Source organism: Tamandua tetradactyla, chromosome X (assembly GCF_023851605.1).
Source record: "Tamandua tetradactyla isolate mTamTet1 chromosome X, mTamTet1.pri, whole genome shotgun sequence".
Lineage (NCBI taxonomy): Eukaryota > Metazoa > Chordata > Mammalia > Pilosa > Myrmecophagidae > Tamandua > Tamandua tetradactyla.
Window position 1 is genome coordinate 156,560,334 of NC_135353.1, and position 13,256 is coordinate 156,573,589.

Consider the following 13,256-nt stretch of genomic DNA (forward strand, 5'->3'; position numbering starts at 1 on the left):
CAATGGTAGGTGAATCTCATCTGTTGCTAATTACATCCGCAGTCGGCTAGGAGGCGTGTCTGCTGCAATGAGTGACGTTTAACTTAATTGGCTTGTGCTTAAATGAGAGAACGCAATGTAGCACAGTCTAGCAGCTTGGTATTCCTCATCTCAGCACTTGCAGCTCAGCCCGGGCCCTTGGAGATGGAGAAAGAAATCACCCCGGGGAAAGTTGTTGGAACCCAGGGGCCTGGAGAGAAGACCAGCAGAGACCATCCTGTGCCTTCCATGTAAGAAAGAACCTCAGTGGAAAGTTAGCTGCCTTTCCTCTGAAGAACCAACAAAATAAAGCCCCCTTTATTAAAAGCCAATCCATCTCTGGTGTGTTGCATTCCGGCAGCTAGCAAACTAGAACAGAGTTGGTACCGGAGAGTGGGGTGCTGCTGCGGTTTGCAAATGCCAGATCTGTTGGAACTGTGTTTTGGATGGCTAAGGGGAAGACTTTGGAGGAACTGTGAAGAGATTGATGGAGAAGTCCTGGAGGGCTTGAAGAGACTGTTGGTGTAAATGGAACCACCGCCAGTCTTGACAAAGGAGGACACAAAAGGGAGAGATTGGAGTTTGCAGAGTGAGAACCGTGGAAGTTCGGGTCTGAAGCCAAGAAACCTCGGCCAGAAGAGTGGACCCACCTGTATGTGTGGAGAGGGTGAGTTTACCCTGAGGGGCGAGGATGAGTCTCCCCTCTCATTGCAGTGGAATAGTTGTGCAGCCTCGGGCCTTGGAAAAGGTGTAGCACGCTCCTTGGGGGACTGGGAGAGCCTGGCTGTCACCATGTGGAGGGGTTGAGCGTGCGCCCCAGAAATGGCAGAGAGCCCAGGGGTGGCCCTGATGCCTGGAGAGAGTGGAGCCCAGAGGTGGTCTCCTCGATGTTCCCCGAGGTTGATTTGGAAAGAGGCCGGCCACTGCATAGGCCCTTGGAAGGGGTGGGACTGCCGCTTTCTACAGCCGAAGGATAAATGACTTTCAGACTTGGAAATCCAGTGGTGTTTGTCTGCAGATCTTCCTTCAAATTTCTCCCTATGGAAATGAAAATCTGTATCCTTTGACTATCCTCCTTTGCATATTGGCACCGGACTTATTTTGAGATTCACAGGTCCACAGCCAGAAGAGAATATTTTGCACCTGTTTAAGGTGATGTGAGTAGCTGCCAAGTTGACAAGGGGTGGACATGTGGTAGTTAGATTCAGTTGTCAACTTGGCCAGGTGAAAGCACCTAGTTCTGTTGCTGTGGACATGAGCCAATGGTAGGTGAATCTCATCTGTTGCTAATTACATCCGCAGTCGGCTAGGAGGCGTGTCTGCTGCAATGAGTGACGTTTAACTTAATTGGCTTGTGCTTAAATGAGAGAACGCAATGTAGCACAGTCTAGCAGCTTGGCATTCCTCATCTCAGCACTTGCAGCTCAGCCCGGGCCCTTGGAGATGGAGAAAGAAATCACCCCGGGGAAAGTTGTTGGAACCCAGGGGCCTGGAGAGAAGACCAGCAGAGACCATCCTGTGCCTTCCATGTAAGAAAGAACCTCAGTGGAAAGTTAGCTGCCTTTCCTCTGAAGAACCAACAAAATAAAGCCCCTTTTATTAAAAGCCAATCCGTCTCTGGTGTGTTGCATTCCGGCAGCTAGCAAACTAGAACATATATGTTACTAGAATAAAAATTAAAAGAAAAACCCATAAGACTGTACAACAGAAACCCTGTTATAAACAATGGACTATAGTTAATAGTACAATTATTTTCAAAAAGTTAATGGCCTAAACTCTCCAATTAAAGGCCAGAGATGATCAAAATAGATTTTTTTAAAAGACCCAAATATATGCTGTTTACAAGAGATGAACTTTAAATATAAAGACATAGGCAGATTGAAAATAAGTGGATGAACCTGAACTTCCCAGGTTTTTGTGGAACAAATTTCAATAATATTACCTTAAACACTTCTGAGTTCAGTCATCTGATATTGATCAATACCTGTAAAATTTTGTTTTGTTTCAACTAATATCTGCTATATGAAGCAAATGACAATACCATTTTTTATTGAATAATACATTAACATTGGTATTTTTATGTTTAAAGCATTTAAAATTTATAAATTAATAAAAAGTCAATAAAACTAAATATTCAAATATAAAATTAAAAACATTGAAAAAATAAAATAGATCGTTCTAATGTAAATTAACACAATTTTTAATTAAAAATAAGCTACACATAGGGCAGGCCACAGTGGCTCAGCAGGCAAGAACGCTTGCCTGGAATGCCAGAGGACCCGGGTTCGATTCCCAGTGCCTGCCCATGTATAAAAAAAAAAAAAAAAAAAATCTTTGGGCAGGCCATGGTGGCTCAGCAGGTAAGAGTTCTTGCCTGCCATGCCCGAGGACCTGGGTTTGATTCCCAGCGCCTGCCCATGTAAAAAAAAAAAACAAAAAAGATAAGCTACATAAAATTAAGAGAAGCTAGTGACAATTTAAAGTGAAATAATATTTGAGTTTAAATGACAAGGATGTCATTGTGCATATGTTTAATGCAGATTTTCCAGCTGCTGGAAAGGTCTTTTATGATTAGTTGGTAAATTGTGAAGAGATGAGAAAGTTCTAAATAGTTTCTTAGACTTCTTTTCCTACATTAATTTGATACTTGGAAGAGATCTTTTTTAAAACATTGCTTTGGGGGTGGGAGGGATCAAGGGCTGTAACTTTTTAAAAAACAAACTTTTACTTCAATGGAAGCATTTCAGTTCACCTTAATTTTCTTTAGATTCATTAATTCATCATAAAAAGATGATACTCATACAGTTATCTATATCCCCATTTCAGTATTGCCATGTTTATTGTTTAGTTATTTGGAAAGTCTTTGAGTTAGAGTAAGAATTATTCCTGTAATATACTGTCTCCTTTGTCATCTCTCATTGACATATAGAAGCACATTTTCTAGGTAAGTGTGCTTTGTTTCATTTGCAGTGTTAATGCAGACATTCTGTCTTGGTAGGTCTCAAGTCACAATAAATTTCCGAATTTTAAAATACAAAACAAACAAGTTTATATCAACACAATAATTGTAATTTGATATGTGAAAATAACTTGATTTACTAGTACACTGTGAACCCAAATGACAGCTCAAAGCCATAGTTTTATCACATTTCTTGTATGTAAAATGGCGAAATAAAGGCTAGATACAGTAAAGGCTAGATAAGTGGTTGCTTTCTAAAGATAAGCCCTGTCCTCTGCCTTGTTGTTTTTTCCATTGGTTGTATTGCTCTGGATTAGAGGTATACAGACTTTTCTTTTGCTGTGTGAAAAAAAGTGTCATACAGGGAGCCTGTTTTCCAGAGTGAACTATTTTGGCTAAGGATATGATCTCTTGGAGCAAGGGTAAGGCTGGAAATCCCAGCCTTTTTGCCCTCTTCCTCCCTCACGTGGACAGCTCCCAGGCCTCTCTGAGGAATGCAGCATGGAAGAACTGCAGGACTGGACACACACAGGGCTTTTCAACCCAGAGGACTTCTAATGACTGATAATTTTATGAGCCAGTAACGCACATAACTTTCCTACTTCCTTATTTAGAAATCTTTTAAGGGTAATGTATATTTGTATGTTTTTTTTTTAAACAGGAAAAAATTCTTCCTGTTCTGTGTTCTACATCTACAGCTTCTTTAAATTTCCTGCTCAGAGAACATGCCTCTCTACAGCATAGGGATGCCATTCCTGGGCCATCTAAAATAGTGATGTCTACAGGTAAATTAGTATATTAAGAGTACAAAGTTACTTATCTTTTATATTATTTTCAGTGTCTTTGAGGTCCTGGAAATGAAGTATAAGAGGGAAGAAAGATGATACTAGTAAACACTTCTTAGCATTTTCACACAAAGTTTTTTGAAATTCTGATTGTTCAAAGTGATGTTAAACAATGTGTTTAAATACATGAGTCATTTGAAAATTCATTGCCCTTAAAGTTAAGGTTTATAAAATTTGCATAATTGTCAAATATATTCTTGTTTTCGCTTTATCTTGTTTCACAGTTTATTTTGTACATATGGTATGTGTTTTAAAAACTACCTCAAAATGTTTTTAAATAACTTTTTTTTTGTATGCTGTTTGGCAGAGTCACATTTCATTATTAAATAACTTTTAAAAGTATCTTTTTGGGGGCAGGCCACAGTGGCAGGTAGAATTCTCACCTGCCATGCCAGAGACCGGGGTTTGATATCCAGTGTCTGCCCATGTAAAAAAAAAAGGTATCTTTTCTTGACAGGTTCTTGTCTGTCAAAGGGCATGGGGATTTTAAATTATTCTCTGCTATTGCAGAATATGTAATGACTTGGACCCAGACAAATAAATCCTTTGTATTCATCAACTCCTGCACATTATCTTATTCTTTTCCTGTTTTACAAAGTGTGTTCTATTTCTTCCTCTTCTAGATTCTCGTTATCTCCTTTACACTCTTTCACTCTGGTTTTTTCTTTCTTGAGGAAAAATTATAATTAAATTTTATTAAAACAAAAATCACTCAAAAGAAAAAATTGTTGCATACCTTTCTTTGTCAGTTTATTATTTCTGATTTTTGATCCATGAGGAGAGACTTAGCTAAATGAATAAAATACAAAGAAGATAAAACATTGAAATCCTGGTTTAAGTTCACTTGTGTTCATTAGAAATTTGTCCATGACATTAGCACCACAAGTTGAGTTTTTTTTTCATTGCATAGTTTTGTATTCATCACCATGATCATTTTTAGAACAATTTGCATCACTCCAGAAAAAGAAATAAAAAGAAAAACTCATGCATCCTATACCCCTTACCGTTCCCTCTCATTAACCACTAGTGTTTCAATCTATTTAATTTTTTACCCTTTATGCCCCCCTATTATTTATTTATATCTTATCCTTAATTTTTTTTACTCATCTGTCCATACCCTGGATAAAAGGAGCACAGACACAAGGTTTTCATAATCACATGGTCACATTGACAGATTGCGTTTTTAGTGACTTTTCGATTTCTGTGAGAGTCCATCCTTCCTCTGGCTATTCTCACAAAGTTCAATTATTATATATTTCAACAAAGTAAAAGTGAGCTTAATGGGATTTTATTATACTAAATATAAATTGTATATATGAAAATTTGCGCTGTTAAATTAAGTAATAGATAAAAATAACGTGCTCCTAGATTTAGGGGCCAATATATTTTATGTTTAGTAATTTATCATCATGCTGTTGATTTGCATTTGTTGATTTTCAATGAAGAAAAATTATTGAATCTTGACATTTATATGGTTATAAATGACTTGCTTCTCTATATCATATGCTTTTATTATACTAAGGAAAGAGTTCATTTTATTTTTTTGAATTTCTACAGTGAACCTCAGCATATATAGAAGGAACGTTCTTAGTTTCTTAAAATTAATGAAATACATTAGTCTATATTGTTAGAACTTACTGTGACATTTGCCTTAGGTTATTTGGTGACATTAGAAAATACAGTTGAAGTGTAATATTGGTGATTTAAAATAAATTCAGTCCCCAAAGAAATGTCCAAACATGACCAGTTTAAAAAAAATTTTCATAAAGATGAAAATATTGATTTACCTTTATGCCATTTTATATAATGTAGAATTATATGAAGGGTTGTTTTGTATGCTACTAAAAATACAGTTTTTGGTCTGATCAGTTTAGGCAAAATTCTAGGAAATTGAGTAAGCATTTTGATTATTTCTTTGTATGTTTAATAGCTTTACACAAATGTGAAGATATTTTTACATACATATTTTTAGATAGCAGAAATCATCATTGATAGTAACTATACTTAGAATTTCTTTGAAGGAGTGAAGTGGCTAGTGGGACAGAGTAAATCTCATTGTTTATTATATGTATATTCACATTTTTCCCCAAGTCTGTGTCTATGTAAACAAACATGGAAACCCTGGCCCTCACCTGGATCAGAACAAAATCCAGCACCTGCCTGATCACTTTGGCCCAGGCCCCGTGAATGTGGTCCTCCGGCGCACTGTACAAGCCTGTGTGGATTGTGCCTTTCAAACCAAGACTGTTTTTGGATTCCTTAAGCCAGATAATCGTGGAGGAGAAGTGATAAGTGGTATACTCATCTGATCCTTTATTTAACTTCTTTTCCAAATTTGATTTTAGGTTTCTAGAAGGCAAGACTCTTACAAGATATAGACTGTCTTTTATATAATATTTACATCCTATTAACTATTTAAAACAGGATATTTATTATATTTATGTGATAGTTATAATGTATTTTTACTTTTTAACATGTTATAATATATACTTTGAAAAATTTAACTTTACTTTCAAAATAGACAAACAATGCCAGTGTAATTCTCTAAATTGAAGTGAAAGGAAAAGATACTTCCTTTTTTGTGCTGTATTAAACTCACTATAGATAAAGTACCTTGTTTGGTTATGCTTTTTAATTTTTATAGGAAACACACTAATCAGTAAGAAGCTATAAATAACAGTGTGATTCAAGAAATCATTAAGAGGGTGTAGCTGGCTTCCATGACTGTGTGATCAGATATCGTAACATTTGTACCCATGAAATATTTGGAATAAAAGGGTTATTATAGATCAGCTGTTTATAAACATTTAAAAATGAGAATGCATTTACAATACTGGCTGTTGGGTCTGAATAAGAGGAACTTTTATAATTTTATTTTATGAATTATAAAAACCATAAATTAAGCTTATAATACATTTTGTAGACTAAGGGCTTTTTTTGTTAGTATGTATGTCTCAACTTTCTTGGAGGTAAGTTTGACATCATCTTTTTGTCCTCTGATAGCCTACTTTGATGGGGAAAATCATTCCATCCAACTCCCCCCCGTGAATAGCGCATCGTTTGCTCTTCGCTTTCTTGAGAACTTCTGCCACAGCCTGCAGTGTGATAACCTTTTGGGTAGCCAGCCTTTTAGCTCTTATAAGGTTAATACTCCTGCCCCTGCAGAGCATGATAAAAATAAATCAGGTGAGAGAAATTGTGAATTTTTATACTATGCTTCTGTTTTATATTAAATTTCATGATTAACGAGAATCTTGTGAAATTCAGAGTTCTTTCTATGTCTTTCTTAATGTAAATATTTTAGCCACAATCAATTCATTAGAAATGTATAATATAGAGTTTTTTTCATTCAAAATGGGAGAGTAATTTCCTGTTGTATTCATAATGAACTTAAGAATCAAAACCAATAGGTTGTTTCATTTCTTTCTGACTAGATAACAGAGTTACATATTTTCTGTTAGATTAAAGTATGACTTTAAAGTTATTATCCTTTATAATCCTAGAAGTAAAGAAAGCATTTTGAGCCCAACAGCTATAAAGATAATATTTTTGTTGTACTCATCAAGGTGGTGACCAATGAGTAATCTCCAATTTAACGTTTGAGCCATGGTCACCTTTCTTTCATAAGAATCCCAAACTGATTAAGAGGGTAGGTATAAGGTACTTCTACAGAACCAAAGGTGGGTTTTTGCTTCTGGGCCCTGAAACAAAAAAAGCTCTATCAGCTGTTTTTTGTTGTTGTTATTAAAGCTGTTTCATTGAGATTATTCACATACCATACAGTCCCTCCAAAGTGTATGATCAGTGGCTTTTAATATAATCACAGAGTTGTGCATGCATCACCACAATGAATTTTAGAACATTTTCATTACTCCAAAAAGAAAAACCCCATACCCTCTAGCAGTCTCCGTCTCTCTATCCTGTCCCAGGCCTACATGACCAGTGAACTATTTTTGCCTCTATGGATTTATTTATATTTACATTTTATATAAATGGAATCATGCAATATGTAGCACTTTGTGTCTGGTTTCTTTCACCTAGCATAATGTTTTTTATCTTTTTTTTAATATGGAAGGCTTCACTAATTTGCATGTTATCCTTGCACAGGGGCCATGCTAATCTTCTCTGTATCGTTCCAATATTAGTATATGTGCTGCTGAAAAGAGCACTCACCTAGCATAATGTTTTAAAAATTGTTGTTACTTTTTTAATTAGAAAAGTTGTAGGTTTATAGAAAAGTCATATAAAAATATAGCATTCCTAAATACCCCCCCTATTGTTGACACTTTGCATTAGTGTGGTAACTTTCTTGCAATTGATTAAAAGTATTGAAATAATACTATTAACTATAATCCATAGATTATATGTGTCTTTTTCCCATATACCACCCTTTTATTAACATCTTGTAATAGTGTCATACATGTATTATAATTCATGAAAGAACTTTCTATTCTTGTACTATTAACCTCAGTTCATCGTCGACAGCAGGGTTCACTGTGGTATACACTCCTATTTTTTATCTTCTAATTTTCACTCTAGTAACTTCTATGACCCAGAACTTTCCCTTTCAACCACATTCACATGTATAGTTCAGCGCTGTTAATTATATTCAAAATAATGTGCTACCATCACCACATCCATTTGCAAACCTTTACATTCAACCTTAATAGAAATTCTATAAGCATCAGCTCCCCATTCTCTACTCTAATCTATCTCCTGATAACTTATCTCCATGAGTTTGCTTATCATAATTTGTTCATATTGGTGAGATCATATAGTATTTGTCCTTTTGTGTCCGACTTATTTCATGTGCAGCATAATGTCCTCAAGGTTCATCCATGTTGTCGCATGTATCAGGACTTCATTCCTTTTTACAGTTGAATAATTGTGTGTACCATTGTATATATTACATTTTATTTATCCGTTCATTGGTTGATGGACACTTGGATTGCTTCCATCTTTGGGAAGTTGTGAATAATGGTGCTATGAACATCTGTGTGCAATATCTGTTCAAGTCCCTGCTTTCAGTTCTTTTGGTTATATACTGTATTAGTTAGGGTTCTCTAGAGAAACAGAATCAACAGGGAACACTTGCAAATATAAAATTTATAAAAGTGTCTCACGTGACCGTAGGAACGCAGAGTCCAAAATCCACAGGGCAAGCTGCGAAGCTGATGACTCCAATGGATGGCCTGGATGAACTCCACAGGAGAGGCTCGCCAGCCAAAGCAGGAATGCAACTTATCTCCTCTGAGTCCTCCTTAAAAGGCTTCCCATGATTGCATTTAGCATCACTAATTGCAGAAGACACTCCCCTTTGGCTGATCACAAATGGAATCAGCTGTGGATGTAGCTAACGTGATCATAACCTAATCCTATGAAATGTCCTCATTGCAACAGACAGGCCAGTGCTTACCCAATCAGACGAACAGGTACCACAACATGGCCAAGTTGACACCTGTCCCTAACCATGACATATACCTAGTAGCAGGATTACCAAGTCATATGGTAATTCTATGCTTAGTTTCCTGAGGAACTGCAAAACTGTCTTCCACAGCTGCTGCACCATTTTACATTTCCACCAGCAATGAATGAGTGTTCCCATTTCCCTACAACCTTTCCAACACTTGTAATTTTTTGTTTTTTTTTTAATCATGGTTATTCTAGTGGGTGGGAAATAATATTTCATTGTGGTTTTGATTTGCATTTTCCTAACAGTTGGTGATGTTGAACGTCTTTTCATGTGATTTTTAGCCATTTATATATCCTCTTTGGAGAAACATCTATTGAAATATTTGCCAGTTTTTAAATTGGGTTGTTTGTCCTTTTGTTGAGTTATAGGATGACTTTATATAATTCTGGATTGTAAATTCTTATCAGATACGTGGTTTCCAGTTGTTCCTTCCAATTTGAATGCCTTTTATTTCCTTTTTTTTTTTTTTACTAATTGTTCTATCTAGGACTTACAGTATGCTATTGCTTCACAGTAGTGACAGTGAACATCCTTGTCTTGTTCCACATCTTATAGGGAAAGCTTTCATTCTTTCACCATTGGTTATGATGTTATCTGTGTTTTTCATATATGTCCTTTATCATATTAAAGTTTCCTTTTATTCCTATTTTTATAAGTGTTTTATCCAGAAAGGATGCTGAATTTTGTCTAGTGACCTCTGAATCAATTGAGATGATCATGTGGTTTTTCTTTCTTCATTTTGTTGATGTGACGTATTATATTAATTGATTTTCACATGTTGAACCACCCTTGCATACCTGGGATCAAACCCACTTGATCATGGTATATAATTCCTTTAATGTGCTCTTGCATTAGAGTGGCACGTATTTGGTAGAGGATTTTTGCATCTATGTTCACAAGAGAAATTGTTCTGTAGGTTTCTTTTCTTGTAGCATTTTTATCTTGCTTTGGTATTAGTGTGATGTTGGCCCCATAGAATGAGTTAGGTAATGTTCCCTCCTCTTCCATTTTTTGTGAAAAGTTTGAGCAGATTTGGTATTAATTCTTTAGGAATGATTGGTAGAATTCCCCCTGTGAAGCCATAGGGGAATTCTGGGCTTTTCTTTGTTAGGAGGTTATTGATGACTGATTCAATTTCTGCTTGTAATTGGTCTGTTGAAATCTTCTCTTTCTTATAGAGTCAATGTAGGTTGACTGTGTGTTTCTATGGCTTTGTCCATTTCATCTAGGTTATTTATTTTGTTGGCATAAGTAGTTTAGTTTCCTCTTATGATCCATTTTTATTTCTGTGGGGTCAGTAGTTATGTCCCCTACTCTCATTTTTAATTTATTTTTGTCTTCTCTTTTTTTTTTTCTTTCTCAGACTAGTTAAAAGATTTGCCAATTTATATTAATCTCTACGAAGAACCAAATTTTGGTTTTATTACTGCTGTGGTGTTTTTTTAATTCTTGATTTCATTCATTTCTATTCCAATCTTTATTTCTTTCCTTCTACTTGCTTTGGAGTTAATTTGCTGTTCTTTTTCTAGTTTCTCCAGATGTGCAGTTAGGTCTTTGGTTTTAGCTCTTTCTTATATAATTTAAGGCTATAAATTTCCCTCTCAGCACTGTCTTCACTGCATCCCATAAGTTTTGATATGTTGTGTTCTTGTTTTCATTCATTTCAAGATACTGATTTCCTTTGCAACTTCTTCTTTAAAATCTACTGATTGTTTAAGAGAGCCTTGTTTACTTCCATATATTTGTGGATTTTCCCATTCTTCCACTGTTATTGATTTCCAGCTTCATTCCGTCATGGTCAGAGAATATGCTTTGTATGATTTCAGTCTTTCTAAATTTGAGACTTGTTTTGTGACCCAGCTTGTTGTCTGACCTGGAGAACAATCCGTGTGCACCTGAGAATAATGCCTATCCTGCTGTTTTGGAGTACAGTGTTCTGTATATGTCTGTTCTAGTTCATTTATCATATTACTCATGTTCTCTGTTTCCTTATTGATCTTCCATATAGATGTTCTATTTATTGATGAGTGGTGTATTGAAGTCTCCAGTTATTACTTTAGAGGCGTCTAATACTCCCTTCAGTTTTGCCTGAGTTTGCCTCATGTCCTTTGGGGCACCTTGATATGTGCATAGATATTTATGATGATTATTTCTTCTTGGTGAGTTGCCCCTTTTATTAATATATTATATCCTTCTTTTGTTTTTGTAATGTGTTTTTCATTTAGCATACTTACCATAGCTTTTTTGGGTCACTACTTGCATGAGATAATTGTTTTCTATCCTTTCACTTTCAACCTATTTGTATTTTGGGTCTAAAATGAGTCATTTGTTTTTTGTTTTTTGTTTTTTGTTTTTTTACATGGGCAGGCACTGGGTAAAATGACTCATTTGTAAACAGCATATAGAGGGATTATATATTTTTTATCCATTCTGTTAATCTGTGTCTTTTGATTGGGGAGTTTAATCCATTAACATTCAGTGTTATTACTGTAAAAGCAATACTTACTTCAACCGTTTTATCCTTTGGCTTTTGTCAGATCTGTTTTTCCTTCTTTTAATTATCCATATAATAACCTTCATTTCTCTTCTCTCCTCCAGTCCTCTCACTCCAGTCTTGTCTTTTCAGCCAGCACAATTCTCTTTAATATTTCTTATAGGGCAGGTCTCCTGTTAACAGACTCTCTCAGCTTCTGTTTATCTATGAATATTTTAAACTCTCCCTCATTTTTGAAGGACGGCTTTGCTAGATAAAGAATTCTTGGTGGCAATTTTACTCTTTCAGTATCCTAAATGTATTTTATCACTGCCTTCCCACCTGTATTGTTTCTTCTAATGAGAGATTGGGATTTAGTCTTATTGTAGTTCCTTGTATGTGGTGAATTGCTTTTTTTCTTGCTAATTTCAGAATTCTCTTTCTCTTTGGCCCCTTAAAGTCTCATTAGTATGTGTCTTTGAGTGGGTCTATTCTTTTTTATTCTGTTTGGAATATGATGGATGTTCTAGTTTGCTGGCTGCTGGAATGCAATATATCAGAAACAGAATGGCTTTTAAAAGGGGGAATTTATTAAGTTGCAAGTTCTCAGTTCTAAGGCTGTGAAAATGTCCCAACTAAAGCAAAGCTATAGAAATGTCCAATCTAAGGCATCCAGGGAGAGATACCTTAGTTCAAGAAGGCCGATGACATTCATGGTTTCTCTCTCCACTGGAAAGGCACATGGTGAACATGGCAGTGTCTATAGCTCTCTCTCCCAGCTTCTTGTTTCATGAAGTTATCCTGGGGACGTTTTCCTTCATCTCCAAAGGTCTCAGGCTGTGTAGTCTCTGTGATTCTCAATACTCTAAAAGGGACTCTCTCCAAAATATTTCCTCTTGTAAAGGTTTCCAGTCAAGGCCCATCTGGAATGGGTGGAGTCACATCTCCCTCTAATCAAAAGTTAATACCTAATCAGGTGAGTTACATCTCCATGGGAACAACCAAAAAGCTCCTAGCCAGCAATATTGAATGAGGATTAAAGGACATATCTTTTCTGGGGTCTACCACAGATTGAAACAGGCAGAATGGCCTTCTTTGATTTGCATATTTAGGTAATTATAAGGGCTGGGAAATTTCCAGCCATTATTTCCTCAAATATTCTTCCTGGCCCTTTTCTTCTTCAGGGACACCCATGATGCACATGTTTGTGTGCTTTGTATTGTTAGTTTTTTTTCCTGAGACCTTGTTCAAGTTTTTCCTTTTTTTTTGTCAGAATTTGGTTGCTCTGTCTCTAGCTGATCTTTTCTTCTGCCTCTTCATATTTGCTATTGTATGTCTCTAGTATTTTTTTTTTTTTGGTATGCGTCGGCACTGGGAATCGAACCTGGGTCCCCGGCATAGCAGGCGAGAATTCTGCCACTGAGCCACCATTGCACAGCCCTCTAGTATATTTTTAATTTCATCTATGGTGTCTTTCATTTCTGTAAT

The 13,256-nt window shown here is 35.9% G+C and overlaps 1 protein-coding gene and 1 non-coding gene across 3 annotated transcripts in view; one reads left to right on the plus strand and one right to left on the minus strand.

Annotated features, from left to right (window-relative positions):
• Window positions 1-13,256, plus strand: part of SCML2 (Scm polycomb group protein like 2) — a 126,784-nt gene that overhangs the window by 81,966 nt on the left and 31,562 nt on the right. For both annotated transcript variants that reach the window (XM_077145680.1, XM_077145681.1), the window contains exons 9-11: window positions 3,639-3,762; window positions 5,914-6,117; window positions 6,826-7,008. In XM_077145680.1, the coding sequence (XP_077001795.1) occupies window positions 3,639-3,762; window positions 5,914-6,117; window positions 6,826-7,008 (511 nt within the window). The remainder of the gene's footprint in view (window positions 1-3,638; window positions 3,763-5,913; window positions 6,118-6,825; window positions 7,009-13,256) is intronic.
• LOC143672257 (U6 spliceosomal RNA) lies at window positions 7,885-7,991 on the minus strand. The gene has a single exon (XR_013169727.1). It is a non-coding gene; the product is annotated as a U6 spliceosomal RNA (small nuclear RNA).